The sequence below is a fragment of the Sciurus carolinensis genome, chromosome 10, assembly GCF_902686445.1.
Source record: "Sciurus carolinensis chromosome 10, mSciCar1.2, whole genome shotgun sequence".
Lineage (NCBI taxonomy): Eukaryota > Metazoa > Chordata > Mammalia > Rodentia > Sciuridae > Sciurus > Sciurus carolinensis.
The window spans coordinates 110,486,683-110,510,721 of NC_062222.1; the positions used below are offsets into that span (position 1 = coordinate 110,486,683).

At 44.4% G+C, this 24,039-nt stretch overlaps 1 protein-coding gene across 5 annotated transcripts in view; it reads right to left on the reverse strand.

The window, feature by feature from the left end:
- Positions 1-7,272: 7,272 nt before the first annotated feature.
- C10H4orf19 (chromosome 10 C4orf19 homolog) overlaps positions 7,273-24,039 on the reverse strand; it is a 93,331-nt gene continuing 76,564 nt past the window's right edge. For 3 of the 5 annotated variants that reach the window (XM_047567371.1, XM_047567369.1, XM_047567370.1), the window contains exons 3-4: positions 10,225-10,278; positions 7,273-8,998 (exon numbers count right to left, since the gene is read on the reverse strand). In XM_047567371.1, the coding sequence (XP_047423327.1) occupies positions 8,083-8,998; positions 10,225-10,256 (948 nt within the window). In that variant the 5' untranslated portion in view covers positions 10,257-10,278 and the 3' untranslated portion in view covers positions 7,273-8,082. Of the gene's footprint in view, positions 8,999-10,224; positions 10,279-13,485; positions 13,576-13,627; positions 13,800-24,039 lie in introns of those variants that run through there. The other 2 variants (XM_047567374.1, XM_047567372.1) reach the window with 2 other exon arrangements.

Genomic DNA, 24,039 nt, shown 5'->3' on the forward strand with positions numbered 1-24,039 from the left:
TCAGAAAAATGCTGCAATCACAACACCTGCTGCGATTTTCAGCCAGTGCATTTTATGTTGCTATAACAAAATCCCTGAGGCTGAGTGCTTTAAAAGGAAAAGAGACTCATTTGGTCCATGGTCTTGGAAGCAAAAAAGTCCAAGTATGAGCCTTCACCTCTGGTGAAGTTCTCTTGCTTGTCATAACCTGGCAGGTGGCATCATATGGCAGGCGCATGTTCAAAAATGGTGAGCCAGCACATGCAGCAGAGGCAAAACACCAGAAATAAGTTTGCTTTATAACAGCCTGCTCTTGAGGCCACTAAATGCAGTCCCACAAGGTCCCATTCACTTCCGAGAGGCCTAATCCAATCTCAAGAGACAACACAGTCCCTTGATAAAGATATTAATCCATTCATGGGGTGGAGCCCCTGTGCCTTAATTATCTCTTAAAGATCCCACCACCTCTCCACATTATTATGTTGGAAATAAAAATTTTAGCATGACTTTGGGTGGGGACAAACCATAGCACTTGGTCACGGGTCTGTGTGCATCTGTCCCTCTGCAGGTAATCAAAGTAGACTGAGTGGCCCAGCACACATAACTGTCTAAGAATCTGTCTGCACCAGTATGTTTTTTACTCTGAACTGAGTTTCTGAACTGAAACAGTGAGAATTAAAAGTCCTCATGGGAGAGTTACAGAGTGACAGAGGGTCCAAGTTTTGAAGAGAGAGAAGTCCAGGGACAGTGTGTGCCAAGCCTCCACCAGCCCAGCACTCGGACTTCTGGGAATGACACCCCTCCTTTGGGAATCCCGCTTCTCTCTCTTAAAACTCACTGGGGTACCCTGTTCCCCTGACTGCAACTGAACATCCCCACTGTGGGCACATGACTCACAGGGGCCCTCCCCGGAATGTTTGCCTGTTGGAGCTGCAGAAGGTGTTTTCTTTTTCTGGTGGTTAAAGCTGGTGGGGGTGGGGGGGCAGGGGGTTAGCTGGAAAGAAAGGGAAGGTGCAGAAGGGAGGAGTCTTGCTGGCTTCCAGCCCCTGGTTCGCTGTCCCTACAGCACATTTCATGGATATTTCAAGGAAATTCCTCTTTCCTCTTACTTTGTTTGGGGTTCTATCACTTGTGACCAAAAAAACAAATAAGAACTTGTGACAAATGCAGTTATTCACAGAAAAGTAGATTCTTGAGGAGTTACAGAGCCATGTGGATAGTGTGGCCTAGACTTTCTTCCCTACTGCTGAGACTGCCAGAGCTGCTTGGCTCAGGTGTCCGGAGTCCTGGCCATGGTGGGTTTCTGTTCTGGAATATTCTTGCAAACCCTCTCCCCTCATCACCTCAGGATGATCCCTTCCACCATCTTCCCTTGATCTTGCGCAGTTTATGATCACAACTCCCAGTTAGAGTCAGATTTGGCCTCCAAATACCTTGGCCACCTGTGACCTTGACCTCTTGGGACCCCAATTTTCTAACCATAGAGTGAAGATGATGCATACCTTCCAGGGCGGTTGGATTATTCTCTGAGCCTGGTGTGCACACAGTTGGCGCTCACTCACAAATGCTACATAGAACTGTCTATTGTCCTCAGAGCTGCCAAGGTCAAGCCCTCCTAGTCAGATGGGAGTTTGGCCATTTGATTGTTGGTTCTAGATGTTTCTGCCACATTCACATTGCTTAACCTTTGAAGATGAACTGGGGAAGAAACAGGTGCAAGAGGTACATAGCACCCACCAAGCCTGAGGTTCTCCAATGCTGGGTTAAACCTTATTTGAAAGAATGAGTTTTTTCCCCTGATGGTGAATGGACCCAGATCTACAAGATAAGGGGCACGTTCTCTTTCCATTTGCTGAAATTTTATCTTATCACTCTTCTGATAAGATGGGCATGTCAGTGAGTTTAAAAAGAACTCAATTTATTTTCATGTCCAAGTTGATCCAGTTGAGAAATCTTAGGCAAAATGCTCTTGGAGTAATAACATCGTACCCCAATGCAATATTTATGAGTTTTCTCACTATAGATGAATATTTTAATGTGGACGGAATCATACAAAAAGTCATGCTAAATAAAAACCAAATCAAGCCCAATCCTCAAAATAACCAACCCATCCTCCCAAACCTCCTATGGTTTTTGTCTTACATTAAAAATACATTTTATTTTATAAAATTTATTTAGGGCCAGGAAGAATAAAATAAATAGATCAGTTTTAATAAGGTATTAATTTCAAAGTGCAATGTACTTAAAATTACAAGTAAGTATAAATTCCTGTGTGTTCTACAGTTCACTGATGAAAGTAATGAGAATGAAATTATTTTTTGATAATATCAAATAATGATCTCATCATGAGCATAATAACCATCTCATATAATGATAATAAAAATACTTTAAATGCCCCCAAGTTGCATTTTTGACATTAGATGATAATTATTGCTGTAGGTAGAAAAGCATTTATTTATTCACTTTAGAAATAATGCTGGGCATGGTGGCACATGCCTGTAATCCCAGCGTCTCAGGAAGCTGAGGCAGGAGAATCACAAGTTCAAAGCCAGCTTCAGCAACTTGATGAGGCCCTAAGCAACTTAGTAAGACCCTGTCTCAAAACAAAAAATTAAAAGGGCTGGGATGTGGCACAGTGGTTAAGTGACCCTGGACTCAATCCCTGGTATGAATAAAAAAAAAAAAAGAAAGAAAGAAAGAAAAAGAAATTACTATTATTAAAAGAGGTCGGGAGAGCTTCATGGGTAGCAATCAAGGCTCAGTTACTTCAAAGTGTGTTGGATGCTCCTCAGGAAAGTGTCCAATGAGTTTAGCCAGGGATAGAATCACATCTGACATTTACTGTTTACCTTGAGCTGGGTATGTGCTAAGCACTTTGTATGTCATTTAAGTCTCATGACAGTCCAGAGGGAGGTATAGCCATCATCTCTGCTTTACAGGTGATGAAACCAAGGGACCAACTTTCAAGATACATGCTGGCTTTTCATGACCAGGATGCTTGGCCTGTGGGTTCTCCTCACGCCTTGTAGGATGAGGAAATTCAGTGACTCATGACTGATGTAAAAACACAAGTACCACAGACAGCAGATGACCTCGGAGATGTTACAGGTGAGATCATGACTGGCTTTTCTCTGCTTTATTAAGAATATTATTAAGAATATTTCTTTATTAAAAATGAATGAAAAAGCCCCTGACTTTTCTCAGTTGGCAGTACCTTTGACTTCACCTCTAGGAGGCTGAGTTGTCTTTACCTTGACCACCGTGTGCGAGGGTTCCCTCACCTTTCTGACCTTAGGGTTCACCTCATTGCTCTGATGGTTGCAGGTTCCCTGAAGTCATGTAGACCAAGGCTTCCTTTTCTTACAAACTTTAAGTCAGTAGAGAAAGCTCACATTTCTAATCAGCCCTTACGCTTGCCTAGTGGCAACGTGGGTGTCTCCACAGAGGCTGGACTATGTAAATAGTCCCTCAGTGTCCACAGGGGACTGGTTCCAGGTCTGTCAGGACTAGAGAGGCTCGTGTGTGAAGTGCCAGGCACGTGCCACATGGTCAGAACCTTCGAGAACCTGGAGCCATACTGAAGAGCTGACCCGTGGAGCACTTTACCCACCAGTAGGAGCCACGAGAAAAGAGAGATCTAGTCTCTGTACAAATGCACAGTTTGCTTTTCGTCCTCAGAATTCTGAAGATTGAGTTCAAGAAAATGAGGCTGAAAATGAGGTTGGTCAAGTTTTCAACTATTTGGCCCCAACATTGACTTTCTTAAGAGTTTTGACTCGCCTTGGGATTACCGCCCTCAGGTGAACACGGACTCCCTATAAAAGTCAAACTGTTCCCAGCTGCCAAGATTCTCCACAAGATTGTGTGCACTTTCTACAGACCCCCAAAGCCTTATTTTTCAAATGGAGCAGGGCAGTATGGGTAAATCATAAATGTATTTTCTACATCCTCAAACTCACACAGACCTGTGCTCCCACTGCCTGCCCCCCCTGCAGGTTGTTAAGTGCTCAGTCATAGTGTCATAATTAGCATTCAGAAATCTTGATTGGATTTATGATATCTCCTCAACCAGAGTGTGGAGCATTTTTATTCTTTCATCAACAAATAACATACTGAGTTTCCACTCTGTGCCAAACACACATTTAGGGCTAGGCAGACACCTGTTTGTAGTCACTGTAGCTAATAGTTGAGTCTAAGGGACTTACTTTCATGCACAGGTGAGAGTCAGCCGCAGTCAACCTGCTGGCTGGTGTCCAGTGGCATCCTTCCAGGGGCTGGGCACACTTCACAGGTCAGCACATTGCTCAGACATGCCTGCTGTGAACTGATGCATGGGGGAAACTTGCATGTTTACGCCTTAGTAGATAGCTACTTGGTTTTCCATAAAATTCTCAGGGAATACATATACCATGAGGAGCAAGTGTCAGTTTCTCTGGTTAGTTGTCCTCATCTCCAAAGTAGAGGATTTAAAAATCAAAGAGATTTAATCTAGAGAGAAAAGACCAAAAACTGATAGGTAGAATTTCCCCATTTTCCATCATAAAGATGTGTGCAAATAGGAGCCCTTTTGGTGAAAAAGTAAAGTCCAAGTTCAAGACTGGAGGCCAGGTCTGGGTTGCTATAGAGACAGTGTACACAGACGACCAAGCTAGGAAGTCAGGAGCCCTTTGCCCACATCTCATTCACTCTTCTTAGGCCTCCTGCTTGGAGGTACTGATGGAGGAGGTAGAAAGAGAAGAGAGGCAGAATGGGGTAGACAGGGAAATGGCAAATAGCCCAGGTTCAAGGACGAGCATGCGCTATGTAGCAGCTTAACGTTCTCTTCATTCTTTGGGGGACCTGGTTTGCTAGTTATAACAATTTGCTACACTGACTGCCGTGGCAACCAAGGAAAGACATTTATTTTCATATTTATAGGATAGTTCAATTTCTCCCAGTAAAAAGTTAAACATAAGTTCTCAGCTTAAGGAAACTACGTGTAATATACAAATAAGACAATCTTAATTCAGAACTGAGACCTAACATGGTAAATTTGATGTGAGGGCACTGGCTGAGGATGGTGGAGTGCTGATGTCAGGTGCGGCTGGGCTCCAGCTGTCCAGTGCTCCTGAAGGCTCACCGTCTCCAAGGCCACACTTCTGAGAAGCGGCCCCGTGCTGCCAAAGAAGCCACCTGGAGGTGAAGCCAGTCTGGAATTCCTTTCCAGCCTAAACATTCTGACCTTCCTCTGATGTCCTTTGGGGAAGCCTGGATATTGGGGTAATGATAAAAGGGGCCAGGATTGCCCAGGAAAAGAAAGGTGAAACTGTTAGTCATCTGTTAACTTTTAGAAACATTGCAAAATGCTATTTGCAAAATATATACATACATATATATATATATATATATGTATAATATATTTGAACAACTAACTTGAGAGCATTGTCAGTTATGGGGAGATCTGCAGTGGTTCTAAGATGTAAGATTCTACACATTTGTAGTGCAGAGGGTGTTTCTGGAAAAGGAAAGACTTGGTTGCTAATACCTTCCCTTTCTTTTCCTTGTCTGAATTTTTCTCTTGCATCTGTTTTGGAGATCCTGGAGGGGAGTTGGGATGGTGGTGGCTTCCAGTTCTCATTTCCCTGAATCACAGGCTAAAGTCTCTTCCATTCCCCAGTCGGTGTGAACACAATCCTCCAGCTTTTGCCAACCAGCTCTATCCCAGGCTTATGGGTTTTGAGGATCTGGTGTGGTAGAGACTGTAAGCTGACCACCTCGAAACTCAACATCCATTCTCCTCCCTTTCAGTACCTACATCCCATGTTTATTTGAGAAAGCCAAGTACACAAGTAGGCTGATGACTTTTCCTCTTTTGCCATTAGATGTGGCCAAGTGACCAGATGTTGACCAGTGAAATGGAAGGGTTGAATTATACTTCTGGGAGGGCCTTAATAGAAAGGGAATATAATATTTGATATTTTATTATTTTCCTGTATGGAAAGCAAATGTATTGAGTCAGAGCCATAAGCCGCCATTTTGGACAATGAGGAAACCATGAGCATGGACCACTCTGGATCACAGAGAAGTCATTTGAGAGCTTGTTTGGAGGTTCTAGCAGGGGAACGCAGCTGCTCGCATCCCCTTGATTAAAGAACGGTCCTCCTCTATTGGGGAAGGTCATCCTCTTTGATGGAGCCTATGTCTTCATGAGGGATGAACATGGAGTGCTGAGGGTGCAAGGGGACACCCACCTAATCAGCCAGATCACCCAAGAGAGGTCATTTTGAACTAAAAAGAAGTCAAACTGCTGGAAGGAGCACGAGTCGCTGATGCACAGAATGCTCTACTGGCCTGGACTGCTACTGCTATCCCCGGACTTTTTTTTTTTTTTTACAGAAACCTCTGCTTACAGAAGCCATTTATCACATGCAGTTGAACAGACTCCCATAAACTTGGGAAACAGCTGAAGTAATGCACACTCTGAAATATTAAACATTTGGTGTAATAAATCCAACAGCACACACCTGCAATGCAATTCACAGTGCCAATAGTTTACCTTCTAAGGGCTCTGAAGGATCTCGTACGTAGAGGTGGATTGTCACCGCAACACCAAACAGTCCAGGTATGACTGCTCACTAGACATATGTAAGCATGTCATCCTTAAAGGTGCTGGAAGGCTCAGAAATTGTGTTTTATGGTGAGTAATTACTAAAATAAAGCAATGATGTCATAAATACTTCATAGTAATAGAGTTTTCAGTTGTGAGGATATAAAAGATTTTTAAAAGAATTTGTTCTTAACTAATAAGACATAGTTTGAGGGCCTACTGTGTGCAGTCACTGTGCTAAATACTTGTCCAATCTTAATCTTTACAGTACATATTACCATATTTTCCATTAACGGTTGGGCAAAGAGAAAGGAGAGTTATTTGCTGTTTGAATTAAATAGCAGGGCCCATGTTACAAGACCAAACCAAAGCATTCTATGTTAATATTTTTCTAGAGAGTTTTGACCATCCTTAACCCCTCTCAATTCCCCAAGGCACAGTGGTCAGAGTGCTGTCCTTGTTCTTATAAACCAGAAAGCTGAAACCTAGAGTTAACTTGCTCATTTTCAAGGTCACATCACACACGTCGTCACAGTATCCAGATTTTGAACTTGAGGGACTTAGAACTGAATCCAGGCACCACAAACCAACTTGGTCTCTTCTTTGACTGTAACTTTATGGTCAGGTTGAAAGAGACGGGGACACTCACACTCAGCCTGGGAAAGTTAGAACCTCCTTTGAGTCAAGACAGAGAGACACATTTGCTGTCTATTTTATTCAGAATCAGACCTTTAATGGCATAAAAATGTTCCTTTTATGGCTTTGCTGTTCCAGAAACTCATAAACTTAAAACCCAAATATGACACAAGAAAATTTAAGAATTATTTTGACCAGCCTCCCTAATCCCAAAGGAGATTAAAAAGTAATAGTGTAAAAAAGTTAAGGTCAAGTGTGTTAATACGACAGCTGATGACTAACCTTGTGTTTGCTGGTCTGCTCAGCTCATCTGAGAGCTGCCGAGCTTAGCTCACTGTCCAAAAAGTGGTCAATATTAGTTCCCTGGGTGTTTGTCCCTGAAGTTAAGCCATGCTCTGGGGACACAATAGGCACTTTAAGCAGACAGCTACCTTTTTCCAGGTTGGGTACAACGTTTGGCTCTCAAAAGTAACGTAAAGCATCTGCGGTTGAACAGAATGCTCATGATTGTGTGCCTTTGGGCTTAGGCATTGCCATTTCAGAGCATCCTCATGGACATCTGTACCAGATGTTCTGGAAATCTTTGAGGATTGGCAAGCAGCTATTTAATATCTGCATTTGCTGTGGACAAGGGCACAACAGCCCACTCTAATTTTTATTTTAGGGTCCTCAATGATAGCCCATCTACACAGAGTGATGCTCCAAATATTTAGCAAGTGGCCTGGCACAGTACTGACTGTGGGAACAGGTGCTGGATGTAAACAACTGGCAAGCTGCGCGTGGGTGTGCCGGCAGAAGGATCAGCTCCACGTCCAAGGAGCAAAAGCATCTCCACTTGCTCAGCGTGATGCTAGCTTTCTTGCCTGCACCAGTTCCCTCCTCTAATCTGCCTCATCCACATCTTCTCCTGCAGTAGCAGCTTCTAAAGCCGCCAGGGCTTCCGCCACTGCTGCGTCCTCGTCCACCACCTCCCCATCCCCATCTCCTTCAGAGCCATCCGTTTCCTCCTGGTCAATTCTGGAATCGACCACAGGTGTGCCAGGACCCTGCTCTTTAAAGTAGACGCTTAGAACGTCTGTGCTCACGGCCTGGTTTAATGAGTCCCAGCTTCTCACGGGGAAGGGCTCATTCAAACCACGCTCGCCCACCCTGGGAAGAATTCCCGCCAGAGGCTCAGCCTCCACATGGTTCTTGAAAAGGTAACCCTTTTCTTCGTGATCCACATGGTCTGCAGCTGTGCCCCACAGCTGAGGGTAATCCGGAGCTGGTATCTGGAGGTCATGGTCTTGCACTTCCAAGGCAGGACTTTCCACCTTAGAAGGAACTCTGGAGTCCCCATTTTGGATGACTTGGGTCTCTTCTGAGGCTGGCAGCACACAGTCCTGCTTCCTGGCGTCCTCTCCTTCAAGGAAGGGTTGAGTGGGGTGGACGCTGTCTGTAGGGCTGGCCCTGGAGCCCTTGTCTCCCTGGTGGGACTTGGGGTTCCGGGTGGGCTGCAGAGCGGCAGTGGGGCCCACGCCATTGACAGCACTGCCAGGCTTCCCTGCCCAGAGTCCACCTCCTGCACCCTGTGGAGGGAGCGGTTCTTGGGGAGGCCAGCAGGGCTCTTGTGGACTCACTGTCCCGCCTCTACTCTCAGTCCTCTTCAGACCCTCGCTCGCAAGGTCATTTTTATGCACCAGGATCTCGCTGCTCTGATTGCTCTTTAATTTAGGAGGGTCATCTTCATCGAACTTGCAGCTGCTCACTTCGTTGATGTAGCCCGGGGAGGACACTGGAACTGGATCGAAGAGATAGCTGGGGGCGAGAAGAGTGGAATCGGTCAGTCTGCATCCTAAGGGAGGAGCAGGGGTGTGAACTAGTTCTTGTGATTATGCTTTTAACCCCAGATAAGTATGTCTAAATCTAATAGGTACAGTTGGTAGAAAAATATGCTACCCTTGGAAGGAGAGCTTATGCGGAGGTTCCAAAGGAGGGGAGAGGTAGAGTACAAAGTGATCTGTGAAATTTTAAAATAAAAAAGTAGATAAAACAAATGCCCACTAATCAGGAATAAGGGGTTAACTCTCCTTATTGATGGTTTATCTCCCTGATGGGGTTTTATGTAGTTATTATAGATTACAGTGGCATAAAACAAAGCTTTGTGCCTAGGGGTCTGTGGGGTAGAGGTTCCAGGACCCCTTTGGATACCAAAATCCTTGGATGCTCATCTCCGATATAAAATGGCATTGCATTTGCATTTGACCTACACACATCCTCCCTTTTATTTGAAAATATCTCCAGATTACTTATTATTTCTAGTGCAATGTAAATGCTATGTAAATAGTTTAGACTGTTGAGGAAATAACAGGAAAAAAGTCTGCACATATTCAGTACAGATGTGATTTTTTTCTGAATATTTTTGATGAGTGGTTGGTTGGCTCCAGGGATATAGAAGCCATGGATGTGGAGGACTGATTATATGTATAACAAATACACTCCAGCCATCAAAAGATTACAGTGGAGTAAAATTTATATATGTATGTGTTTGGAATTGAGTAAAAGCAGTGTTATTTGTTAAGGAAGCAAGATCTTCAGTTAATTTGTTTCCCTTAAAATTAATATTACACAACATTTTAAAAAATTATTATGAACAAAATTATAGGCACCTATGGGTCTGGGGGTTTCATTTTTAGTGATGTCATTTCGGGTATCCTCTGAAATTCAAGCTTCCTTTTACGCTGCTGCTTTCTCATGTAAGTTCAGCCTAAACCAAATTCAGTCTCAGAGAATGACAATGTTCACAACATGTTTTGAGCAGTGAGCAAGAAAAGCTTAAAAATCTAGTCCACGTGTCCTGTGACACCCAAACAGTGCCTTACACATACAGCATTGGCCATGTTGATCACACCCCAATGTACTGAACACATGCATGGCCTTTATTTTCAGTTTTTTTGAATTGATATTATATACATGGTTTTTGAAAGTGGCTTCATGATAACCAAAAATTCCTCCATTTAGATGAAGTCTTTGTTCAACTTTACCTTTGTATCATTTTACAGCACCTGCACCCCATCTGGATTATTTTTTGTTACCATCTGGAAAAGAAAGTGTAGAAGGGAGAGAACATTATGAATGATACTTTAGTAGGAATTAAGTTTGTTTTTCCTTTCCTAGATGCTCAAAATTTAAAAAGTTGAAAATTTTGGCAAAAGGATAACACATGGATGAGGGAAGGTATTGGTTCCCCAGAGCAACTGCACATCTCTAAAATCACCCATTTGGAGGGCTCAGACGGTGCTAACACTTGCCTCTGGGTCAGACCCTTTCCCAACACTATGAGTTATGTATTCCACCCCCGTTTTACAGATGAGGGAGATGTTGGTGGAAAAACACCACAGAGGGAAGGGACCTGTCCTTTGTCCAGTCCAGTGCCTTTTATGGAGGACCCAGGAATCTTACTGGAGCAAAGCCCACTGGGCAGAAGCAGGAGGCAAAAGAAATTCTGAGAGAGTTCCTTGTCAGAGGTTAGCATGAAGGGATGCTGCCATAGTTTGGATCTTGAGTGAACCCCAAGGTCCACATGTGAAGGCTTGGTTGCCAGCCTGTGGTACCATTGGGAGGTGGTGGAAGCTGTAGATGGGGCCGAGTTAGGTCACTGGGGGCTTGGCATTGAAGGGCATATTGGGACCCTGACTCCTCCTCCTCCTCTCTTGCTTCCTGGCTGCCAGGAGGTGAACAGTCCTCCTCCACAGCTCACTGATGACATCCCATTCATTCATGACTCCATCCGTTCACAGGTCAGAGATATTCTCCCTGGGGCTTCCTGGTAAAACTGGACTTCTTGCCCACTGCCCACTGTCCTCAGCCCCTTCCCAAGCTGGATTCACCCCATTTTTCCCTCTGAACCAAATCTTCTCTTCAGGTGAAAGTGACCATTTTGGTCTGCTCAGAAAATCCTAAAGATCAGTGTTCAAGGTCTCTAAGTTATTCTTCATTTCCAATATCTATAGCCTTAGGATAACACCACCCAAAAAACAATATCGCCCAAAGCCCTAGTCCTTGTCTTTAAGAACATGCTCATGAGGAAGAGGGCTCATTTGTTGAGCTCATCTTTCTCCTCCCTTTTTCAGTTGTGGATGGATTTCTGAGGATGCTCTAGCATAAACCTTTGCATCAAAAGCCATGTTTTTTAATTTTAAGAAGCATAGTTTTAGTTGTTTGGTCATAGGGCACTAGATTGCTGCACTGAAAAATAAAATCTTTATAAACACCATCCTATGGTAGGGTGAAAAATGTCTCCCTAAAAGATACCTACTTCCTGATTCCTGGAATAGGTGAATGTTACCTTTCATGGCAAAAAAAAAAAAAAAAGGCTTTGCAGATGTGCTTAAGTTACCAATCTTGAGATGTGAAGTCTTGTTCCATGGACCCCAAATTTAATTACATTATGCTTCTGAGCGGAAGGTGGGCATTTGGTCACAGACAGAGACAAGGCCAGGAGCGAATTCGCCCTGGAGCCTCGGAAGGAGCTAGTGACCTTGATTTCTGCCAGTGATACCGATTTCGAGACTTCTGGCTCCAGGCTGTGAGCTCATTCCAGAATAAGAATAAACTTCTGTTGCTTTTAACCCTCTCATCTTTTAGTAACTTCCAGATACCCAGAAAATGACCACATCCCCAAGTCTGCACATTCTTAAGCACAGAATCCCTTGTGGAAGTCTTCTTGGGAGGACTAACAATCTATAGAAGAGTCCACTGGGCCACCTGCCCCCCACTTCTTGTCATCGTTTCTCTCCTGCTTGTCCATTTTTCTTCCCAGCATGTGCTACTACTGGGCATTTTGTTATAGATGTGTTTCTGATCCATCTTTCTGGGAGGAAATTAGCTCAGTGAGGGCAGGGCTTCCTCATGCCCCACCCCTCAGCACTTAGGATAGCGCCCTGCATTCAGGGGACAGTTATTAAACATTTGGGGCTTCTAATGACTGTAGCTTAAAATAGAGAGCAAGAGCTGCAAGTTTTTTGTTTGTTTATGACCAACAGAGACATTTTCAGTTTGTGCCAACCATGTGACCCAGGAGTCATGAGGGTAAGTTCTGGGGAAAGAACCCTGGTTCTGAGCCCAGCTTTGCTCCCTACTCACTGTGTAAATTTGGGCCTCAGTCACTTCATCTGTAAATGGGGATAATAGTGCACCTGTCCATGGGGTTGTTGGAGGATACATAAGTTCATATTCAGAATAAGCAAAGACCAGTGTATTACCTAGCCTTGTATGGATAGAGCATATTTGGCAATTTTAAAAAGATGTAAGCCTTGCACCCATGAAATATGTGATCCAGCTGCTGTGACATATGCATACAAGGTACAGCATCAACACTACCCAGTAGTCTTTGCTCCTGGAATAAGGGCCAAGTGATACATATCTATCAACTGTGACGACAATTGAAAGACTTGAACCTCAAGCGCAAAGATGGTTGGGGTTGCAGAGAGAGGGAGAGCAATCACTGGGGAGCTTTGCTAGGAATGTATGTGTCCAACCTTGTACTATTCCAGAGCACTCTCAATTAAATTACCCATTTCCAAAGGCCAGGATTGTGTTCCCAGCTGTAGCTCCCCCCTCATGTCCCTATTTCCTGCTGGCAATTCACACATCAGCTGGATAAATAGGATAGATTAAAAAGTAACACTTGCACCTCTTTCCCTTCCTGGACTCCTCCCTTTCTCTACTCCTGCCCTCCCTGCTCCACAGCCAGTTCTGAATTCCCAACCCTTCCCAAGCCTGCAGTACCTTTGTTTAAACAAAACAAAACAAAACAAAACAAAAAATCTTTAAATTTTAGGCAAGAGGATAGATAGCAAAGAATAGTTCAAAGAAAAGGAAAGAAGGGACTGAGAAGTATTTGAGAGACCAACTGTGGATTGTAATCATGTAACTGAAGCAATTGTAAAATATTAATCATTGGAAAACTCTTAGGTCAGTTTTATGATGGTGGGTTCAAAAACTCTACCTGGGGAAGGAAGGAGGGAGGGAGGGAGGCAGGGCAGGAGAGGAGGGAGAGGGCAGCGCCTCTTGAGCTACATTTGCTCACTTCCCCTTCCCATCTCCCTAGAGGCTGACCAAGATGGTCCTGGGAACTAGACATCCCTGGAGTTAGAAAGTCTGTCCCCCACTTTCTGCTGCTGGGGCCGAGGCCACAGAGCAAAGCTGCACCGAAATATGCTGCTAGACCTCAACAGCCTAACTCAAAACCCACCTCTCCCCTGCTTCTTATCATTGCCTACGGCTTTCAGGCTCCCTCCTACCTTGGAAAACCACAAGGTCTGCACTGCTCTTCAAAGCTGTGTAATTATAGGCGTCCCAATCGTTTTTCTCTTTTCGGGATCAGTTTGCGTGTCCCCCCTTTGATGGCACACCACACGGGCTTCCTGCAGACCTGGTCCGTACCTGCGGGCCATGCTTCTGTGCCTCTGCGCTCCGTGGGGACAGCCTCTTCCTGGTTCAGGTTCTGCCCTCTCTCACCACCCTGTGTTTTCCTTCCCCAGGGACATTCCTTCTCTCAACAGGCTCTAACGTCCAAGGCTGTGTGACCCGCTGGTGAACAGGGTGGGGACTAATGTATTCACACCCAGCCCCTGCATGCCCGTATCTACGATCATTCTTTCTTATACAGAGTGTCAAATCAAATTCAGTTCATTCCCTTTTCATACATCACTCCTACATCTACATCTTCCTTTTAGCAAGAAGTTTTCCTACCTCCAGGTGCAACAAGGGATATACTCCTCATCCCACCTGACAACATGGAGGTAGCAAAAATATCCACTCTTTTGATGTGAGACTGAGCCCCAAAAGTCCCATCGGTGAGCTTTCTACCCTGCTCTCCTTTTGGCAACAGCTAGCCTAAAGTTAAGAACCCAGTTGTTGGGTGCTTTTTATTGCTAAGCAGAATCAAAATTTGCTTTCTCTTTGGGAAAGCAACAGGGAAGCAAAGGGCAAATCCTTCGCAATCATTGCTCAGTTTACACAGGGGAAAAACAAACACCATTAGGGTGACTGTGTCTATGGGCGGTTGGTGCCCGCCTGCTCCTAGAGTCCAATGTTGGGGGTTGACTCTTTCCTGAGTTTTTTGCTGAAGTGAAATAGTCCTGTGTTTGAAGATGGCCATGGGAATTCATGTCAGTTACTGGTGAAGACTCCTAGTAGGCAAATCCTGTTTTGCAACAGGGAAGTTGGGGTGGAGACCAGGGAGAGCCAGGAGTTTTCTAACCAGGCAGAGGAATTGACTGAGTATTCATCAGGAAGTTAAGGGAATATAGAAAAAGGCTCAACCCACGCAGAAAGAGTCGCCTTTAACCAGTGATCTTGAAGAATGACAGGGTCAGGGTAAAAAGGTACAAGAGTCAGCTCAGGGGACTTCTACTGGCCTGGAACCAGTAGAGCATCAAAATCAATACTACTAATATAAAGGATTACAGCCTGCTGAATCATTTACTGAGTGAGTGCACTGAGATAAATAAAAATGGGGGAAGGGAAAGCTTCACTTTACAAGTAGAAAGTCCGCCAACAAACATACAAGAAAGAAAGGACTAAAAAAACTGCCATGACCACCATCTTGGCAATAACTGATTCAAGTAAGAACCATCAATGGATGCTGGGACTAATGGGTGAAAGACTGAGAACAGGATGTTTAATCTCAAAGGATCTGCCCACTGATGCTTAAGGCTGAAACGGTATCTTTACGCTGGGAAACCTGCTGTGCAGTAGCCCACCTGTGAGCACAGGTAACGAGGCAGACTGATGGCCTGGGGCTTCAGATAGGATGCATGGGAACCCAGCATCTCTTCTGGGATTCTGTCACAAGAGCACGCCCTGGATTGAGAGGACGGTCAGGACTGTGGTCAGTGCTCCTCAAAAACGTGTAATGTTGGCTGAGTGTTAGCTCAGGGGTGGAGCTCTTGCCTCCCCCATGTGAGGCCCTGGGTTTGAACCTTAGAACTGCCAAAGGGAAAATAAAGAGTAATGTTATGAAAAAAGAAAGCCAGGATTACAGGAGACTAAGGAGACGTGACAACTGAAGGCACTACACAATCTTCCTGCTAAAGGGTCATTATTGGCACAAGTGGGAGAAGAATGCATAAAGTCTGCAGATCAGGTCATAGTGCCAAATCAGCTAATTTCCTGATTTTGATGGTTGAGCAAGGTTATATCAGAGAATGTCCTTGTTTTTAGGAAAAACAGTGAAGTATTTAGTGGCAAAGGACAATGATATCTATATATCTCATTAAAATGGTCCAGGAAAAATGTATGTGTGTGTGTAAGAGAGAATATGTAGACAGAAAGGAAGATAAAACAAATGAGGTAAATGTTCGTATTTAGAAAATCTGCAGAGAGGGCACATGACAATTCTTTGTATTTTTCTTGAAACTTTTAAAATAATGTCAAAATAAAAAGTTAAAAGGAAAACACACACCCGCCACATGCAGTGTCTAACAGTCTAACAGCATTTCTTATTCTATTTGTCCCTGGGTTAGGACTTCTTCCAGGAAGCTGGTGATGTTAAGATATTCTGTATAAAGAAGGCCACGGAGGAAGGTTTTGAGAAAGAGTTCATCAAAAGCCCATTGACCTTTCTTAGTTCGCACAATTATCATCCTGTGAATGTACTGAGGACCTTTGCTTAACATAAGGTCCCAGGCCCTGGCTCTCTGGAGGCAAATAAAGAATATTGCACCCATCCACCAACTCCATCTTAGAGAGGCACTCTGTTATGGTTTAGATATGAGGTGTCCCCAGAAGCTCATGTGTGAGAAATGCAAGAATTTTCAGAGGTAAAATGATTAGATTATGAATGGTGACCTAATCAGTGGATTAATTCACCCATACAGATTAACTGGGTGGGAACCAAAGGTGGGTAGGGTGTGGCTGGAGGCGATAGGGCACTAGGGCACTAGGGGTGTGACTTTGGTGTTTATATTTTGTTCCTGGTGAGCAGAGCTCTCTCTGCTTCCTTGTTGCCATGTCTGGAGCTGCTTTCCTCCCTATACCCTTACCCCATGGTGTTCTGCCTCATCTCACGCCCAGAGCAATCGAGTCAACCATCTACAGACTGAGACCTCTGAAGCTGTGAGCCCCAAATAAACTTCTCCTTTTCTACATTGTTCCTGTCAGGTCTTTTGATCACAGTGATGAAAGAGTTGACTAAAACAGACTCACCCTCCAGTGCTTCGGCTGTCTGCCTCCCTACCCTACACGAGCTCCTGTAGGCAACATCCCTCCCAATCAGAGCCCAGCTCACAGGAGCTCTTCATCCCCATGAGTCAAATGAAGAGAAGTCATGGCTGGTGAGTGACAGGTGGGAACGAATGGGAGATGTGTGCCAGATTCTATCAATTATTCCATCACAGGGTCTATTCCTGTCCATGATCCAATCTCACACCACCCGTTGGTCCAAAACTACAAGCCAAACACATGAGTTAAGAGGAGTGGGAGAGACTGTGGGTCCCCCTTGCCAGTTTGGGGAACAGTCAACACACTGTGGCACAATTCCAAGGGTCAAGGACATTCTGCTTCAAGGGTTCTGTTAAATGAGACTTTAAAGCAGGTGCAGGGGAATCATTTAAATTTATAAAAAGTTACTAGAACATTTGTAAGAGAGTTATAATAAAATAAACATTCAATTTCTACTCCATTTTGAAAAACCAACTTGCTAATGTTTAGAAAACATAATCCCGGATTTCCCAGAACCTGGCCAGCAGGCAAAGTCGACAAATATTTAGAGAGCCATTACTGGATTCGGGCTCCTGACATAAGAAGAATGAAAGGAAATTAGCAGCAGGTGCTATAAGCTCCCTTTATAGAAGAAATTACTCTGTCTGCCTATCTTTATAGATGGCACTGAATCTCTAGGCGAGAAAGGACTAGAAAGTAAACTCTCTACTGCCCATTCTATTTCCCCAACAGAACCATTTCCCTCTTTCTGGCCAGGTTTTGACAACTTACGGAGATGAATGTTTCTGGTGTGTTTATGGTTCTGCTAAAGAGGCAGAGCCTCTGTTATTCTGAGGAACTTGAAAGATCATCTGATGACTTTTATTATTAGCACCATTAAGTAATCCATTTTATACATTCTCAATAATTGATATGCTGTTGTATTAGCATCAGTCACCTGACGCTGGGAATATTTGTGTATGGAGATGTATTCATAGGTCCTCCCCAAGTGGGGTTTCCTGGTCACATAGGATTGGGAATAGCAGAGGGTACATATGAACACATTCCCAGTTATGAAAAAGAACTATTTCATTTTGTTTAGCCCAATATTTCTCAAAATTACTTGACCACAGAAACTTTTTCATAACAAATGTATTAGCAGCCAATGGAATGTATGTTTTGAGCACTGCTTTGGGAAAAACCACCATCAAGATGATAGTCCTTATCATCAGAGGAGTTTTATAACCAAAACTAATATACAGAGATGGTATTTGGGCAAACAGCCAGGCTAAGTCCAAGCCCAGGTGTCAGAAGACCAAGCCTAGCCACAACCCATCACCAATGGCATGGATGCAGGAAGATCATTTAATCTCTTGATTCCTCGATTTCTTTATCTGCAAAATGGATTGATGATATCAAAGATCTCTTTCCAATCTAACAATCTAAATGGCAAAGTGGGAAAGGAGAACCACTCCTCACCCTTATTTGACTAGATTTACATATCATTTCAATGAATCCTGGGATGGCTCTAAAGATGGAATCAGTACTGCCCTTTTGCAGGTGGGAGCCTACGCAGTGATTGTAAACTTGCTCATGGAGACGCTGCTGACGTCATTTGGGGCCCAAGTCCACACTCACCCTAAGCCATGACCCTGACCCAACGGAACAAGCTTCTCTTCCTGTGTCCCCCCCCTTCTGGCCCTCCTTCTCTGCCACATTCCCTCAGGGGTGCAACTCTTTGGTACAAATCTCTTCAGTTTCTTTGCCAGCAGGAAATGCTGACCAGTGCCCTGGAACCCTGAGACCAGGTCAGGTGTAACAGCAAAGTCCCTGGGAGGGGTGAGGGTCTCAGATCAGGGAGGCCCTCCAAGGGTGGAGTGGTGACATCCACTGGAGCCCTCTCCCCAGTGGGACTAGGGTTGGGGGGGTGCTAGCTACAGGGGGTGGGGGCTCCCAGTGCATTTCAGAGCAGCTGGGCCTCCTGGGATACTGGCAGTTTAATAGGAAACCATGTAAAGTGTTTTCAGAGGCCAAAGGAATAATTTCCAAAGGTGACACACCTGGTTGAAACGGGCGTTTCTTGGTGAAAGGCTGCCTGAACCTGCTGGAAATGAGCCATTCAGAGGGCTGCTCTCCCGCCCTGCCCAAGGCTTGCCTAGGCGGACTGTTCACCTGAGGGTGCAGGACTGGGCTTGTGGCAGTTACATTTCCTTAATTCAGAGGGACAAACCAGGTCCTGGTCCCCTGACTTTACTGCCACTGAGCTCATAGGATCTCTGATGTCCAGGTTGAATGTGGAAACACAATTTTTTTTTTATAATAACAGTGATATTATCACTTCATTTTTTACTTCTATGGTCTTTTTAAAATTTATTTATTTTGATTCATTGTACACAAACGGGGTACAACTTCTATGGTCTTTACCCTAGTAAATCACAATTATTTTGATGGTTCTGAGAAACATTTCATACATCCTGTTCCTCTAAAGATCTGATGCCTTTTTTCTCTGGGGTATATTGGTGAATGAGTCGTTATGCAGCACTTCACCCACTCCATAATAATCACTGAGTCTGGCTGGTGCCAGGCACTGTGCTAGTGGCATCCTGGGCACTCCCTGAGGGAGCTGATTGTGTGTGTGTCTGTGTGTGAGTGTGTGTGGAGGGCAGGTAAAATATGTGAGCAGGATGGAATTTATGCCAAACACTGGGAAGATTCATTCCACCACAGTGGCAGTTCAGCACGGTGGTAAATGACAAATTTGAAGTCAGAGTTGAGTTCCAATTAAACCGCCCCATTTATTAGCCTTATGCTTTCTAGGCCAGTTTCATTGCCCCAGCGAACTTCAGTTGTCTAGTCTACAAAAAGGGAAGGATAACAGTTCCTGCTTACCAAGACTGTTTTGAAAATTCAATGAGATGAAAGTATGTAAAGCATTTACTATCATGGCTGGCAGATTGCCAGTACTCATTAATGATTATGATAAATACAGTAGTTAATGTACAAGTGTCTACCATGAACCAAGTCCTGTTTCAGGAACTTTCTTATAGTCATTCACTTCAACTTTACAACAATCCTTTTAAGTGGGAGCCACTACTAGTAGATAAGCTAATGGAAGCAGCGAGGCTATGCAAATTGCCCAAGGTTATAAATTTAGACACTGGGTTAGTGTAGCTATTATTAAAGTTGTGATTGTTTCATTATTATGAATATTCCCTGGCCTCTGTCCTGGTACATTCTGTTTCTTCTGAGTTCGCTGGATTACACTACACTACAAGCTTGTGCCCCAAAAGTTTTTGCAAAAGGAAACTGGTTTCTCTAGACTTGGGCTCAGAATTGTACAGGTGTGATTTCATCTACTGACCACCAGATGGCAGTATATAGTGGTTGTTTGAATCTAATTTCAAGGAAGGGATTGGGAAGGCCTCAGAATGCAAGAATTGTGGCATAAATAGCATTGGTGCTTTGCCATGTGACAAAGGAAGCAAGCAGGTGATGTGATAAGTATTTCAGACAGTTGCTGTCACATTTAAGTCCTGGTGGCTATCACAGTGCCATCTGGCAGGGCCTCCTGCAGCAGGGAGATGGTAGTGGTGGAGGGACTGGGTTTATTCTGTAGACTGGGTAGACCCTGCTGGGGACAAAAGGCTCTGACAATTCTACACAGGCCTTGCCTCTTTTCACACAATGGCCGCTCATCGAACCCCCGGATGGGAGATCTGGGTTGCTCTCTGCCACCCGTCTGTGTGGGCAGTCATTCTGTGGAAAGGGCTGAGGAAGGAAGGAGCCTGCGGCGTGTGCAGGGGTCCAGTTCCTCCCCAGGCTAGTCGTGACTCCACCAGCACGGTCCGTGAAACTATGCTTCTCCTTGGCTGACCTTGGGTTTCTCCCAGGCCCCGTGGGCAGCCCATGGTATAAGTTGAGCTTGGAGCCCCATCTTCTGGATGAAGGTGTGTGACCATAAACTGGGAGGCAAAGGAAAACCACCAAAGAAACATGGCCCAATACCAAGGGTTTGGGGGATGAAGCCTATCATTAGGAATTAAAGTAAATTCAGACTGATGTGTGTGAAAAGGCAAAATGTGCCTGAGCCATGAGAAGGAAACGAAGCGACACAGCAATGTCCGGTTCTGCTAGTAGCTCGTGGTCAGCCTTCTGGACACTTGTCAGCCTGCCAGATCCCCTTGTGCCCGTGGGGACTGTATTAAGGAAAGGTTTGAGAAGCTCCGGCCCTGTTCCTGGGAACAGGCTCCTTCCTGGAGCAGATGAGATGCAATTCATGATGAACAAAGGCCGTGTGTATGTGTGCACGGAATGAGGATCCTGGTAGACACACAGAAGTAGAGCTTGTCCTGGGTCACAAGGAATCCACCTGGGTCTGTGAATTTGCATCTCTGACAAGCTCCAGGTGATGCCCAGGCTGCTGGCTGAGCACTTTGAAGACCACTCTTTACTGCTTTAAGGAAATAAGGGCAGATTGGGCCCAGTTTTCCTGTGCTTCTGGTTAGTTTAGGTGAGCTCTGTTTCAAGGGAGAAGGTTTACACCCTAAGAACCCAGTGGTGGGCTGAGTCCCCGGCAAACAGAGGTCACTACCATTAGTGCTGAATCCTTTTGGTGACAAATGAAATGGTCTGAACCCTGCTGTCCAATATGTCCATTTGGTTAGAACATCATTTTAGTCAGAAGCTAATACACGTAGACACTGTTCTCAATCCCATTCCCAACTGGTACAGGTTTTCAATCGTCTTAACTGTCTAAAAATTTTGTCCCTTTTTTAGATTTTGCTTTATACCACTTCCTGGTTATGTTTGACCTATTATCTTCTCTAAAGCAGTGTAATAGGGAAAAGCTGGAATAAACCAAGTGTCTAAAGATATGGATTAATTTAAACAATTGAAACATTTCATTGTTGGGGAATGGCTGGAGAAAACCTAAGACACCTTGCTTTCATGGCCTGTCTGCTCTCTGATCCACTTCCTGCCCCCTCTAGCTATCATGACTTGGATTTAGGATGCCCCCCAAAGGTTCATGTGCCAAGGCTTGTTCCCTGGTGCAGAAATATTTAGAGATGTGGTTATTAGAAATGATTGCTCATTAGGGTTCTAACCTCATCAGTGGATTAATTCACTTAATGGATTAATAATTTGAACTACTGGAAGGTGGTAGAAACTGTAGGTGGTAGGGCCTAGTTGGAGGAAGTATGTCATTAGGGTTGTGCCCTGGAAGGCTTTGCCCTATGCCTGGTCCCTTCCTCTCTGTCTCTCTCTCTCTCTGCTTCCCAGCTGCCACAAGCTGAGCAGCTTTTCTGCCAAGCATTTCCACCATGATTTTTCTGCCTTGTAGCCAGACAACCATGGACTGAAGCCTCTGAAACCATGAGCCAAAAGAAAGCTTCCCTCCTCGAAGTTGAGTTGATCAGGTGTTTGTCAGATCAATGAAAAAGTGACTAGCAAACTTGCTCAGCTCAGTTCTCAGGGTACCATATCGCTGAGACTCTGTTATCTTCTGGATCTGGGTGGGTCCCTCCCATGGAAGGTGCTGGTGAGGACTAGAGGGAGGAGAGGAGAAGACAGGGTCTTCCTCTCTTCTTCTCTCTGCCTTGGAAAGTATCCTGTCCATCTTGGCAGTGGCTCTATCTCCTAGTTCTAGATTCTGCTCTCACATAAGGTGCTGTCTTGGTCTGTTTTCTGTTGCTGTAACAGAATGAGTAATTTATAAAGAAAACAAAATTATCCCACAGTTCTGAGATCTGGGAAGCCAAGATCTAAGGGCACATCTGATGAGGGCCTCCTTGCTATGTTACGAGATGGCAGAAGGTACAACATGCTGCATGTGTAAGAGAGGAAACAGGGGGTCCGCAGGGGAGTGAAGGCAAGAGGGTGCAGGAGGCGGGTGGAAGCCACTTCTGTGATAACTACTGTAACCCATCAGAGGACATAACCTGACCATCAGCTCCACCTCTCAGCACTGTTGCTTTGGGATCAAAGTTCAACAAGAATTTGGGAGGGGACAGACATTCAAACCATCACAGGTGGAAATGGCTCCCTGCCCCGTCATCTCATTTGCTTTCTCAGCGCTTCCAATACCTGCATAACCAAATGACTCTGCGATTCCCTGTGTTTGGAAGGAGGGGTGCTCTTCCCAGTTTGGACCTCACCTAATACAGGTAACATCCTGAACAAAGGCATTCGGCTAAGTGAACTCTGCAAAAATCGATGTCATGTAACACACATGTTGTACTTGCTGCACACCAGACTAGGGCAGGTCACAGTGAGGTGGGGTAGGGGACACAAAGGGGGGCCATGGAAGGACTTCAGACCCTCAATCATCTCCATCAAGTTCTCTTCCCTTTCCCATCTCCAATCAGTTTCCTTGCCATGCAGTGTCACTTCAGCAGAAGGCTCCTTGCTTTTCTTCCAAGCTCCTCAGCCCCTTTTTAGTAAATGATCCTCTAAAATTGCCACTGGAGACAGTATGAGAACCTTCACACTGTCTTCAGTCATCTCATGAAAATATTCGGTATCATCAATGGTCGTGAATGATGGTTAATAACTAAGTTTAGACATTTGTGAAGTCTGCTAAAATGTGGAAAGTGCCCCCTATTATTAATACAGTTGTCAGGTCGTATTATCCCATGCCCCATTAGCAACACAGTGGCAGGAATTCGATTTTTAATATGCCCTAAAGGCTTCAATGAGGCTCCCATTTGAGAGTTTAAGAAAAATACCTAAAACTCTTGGAGTTGGTAAGCAAGACATCCCAGTGTGTTTATCAATGTGCTTCTGATATGCAATTGTTCCTTGGTATCCATGGGAACCCATTCCAGGACTCCCCGTTACCCAATTCCTCATATATTAAAGTCCCTTATGCAAAATGATGTAGTATTTGTATATAACCTACTTATCTCCTCCCTTATGCTTTAAATCATTTCTAGATTACTTGTGATACCTAATACAATGTAAAGCTATGTAAATAGTTGTTACACTGTATTGTTGAAGGAGTAATGACAAGAAAAACCAGTTTGCACAAGTTCAGTACAGATACAACCATCAAAAGCTTAATTATATAGTACGTGATAATGACAGCGCAAATTTTTTACCAAATACTTTCCTTTGGTGGTTGGTAGGATCCATAGATGTGGAACCCATGGGCATGGAGGGTCAAGTATGTTTGTTGAAAAGCAATTGAAGAGAGAATGGCTGAGACCACAGGGAAAGCTCAAGGAATCACCCACATAACCTCACGGACAATCACAGATTTTCATTAACAATGCATAAGCAGATGTTTCTCCCAATTCTGCTACTTGGATAGAACCATCTTCATGCAAGACCAGTAGAAAAGTCATTGAAATGGACTGTGTTGTTTAGAGAGAATCACTGCAGCACCAAGATGCAGACCCAGCTGGAGATGTGGGCAGGGTGTGACTGTCTGCCTGGCTTTGTTTCTGAGAATCTAGACAAGTGGAGAATTGAAGAATTCCCAGATAATACAGATGTAATCTACTTGAGAAGCTGATTTTTAATGTCTGAAATGAAGATGATGTTTTTTCCCTAACAGGGCAGTTCTGATTCCTGCAGGATTCAGCTTCCCTCTTCTGTGATGCTCTTGCCCGCCATTGTAATGGCATCATCTGACAAAACTCACCTCAACTTGG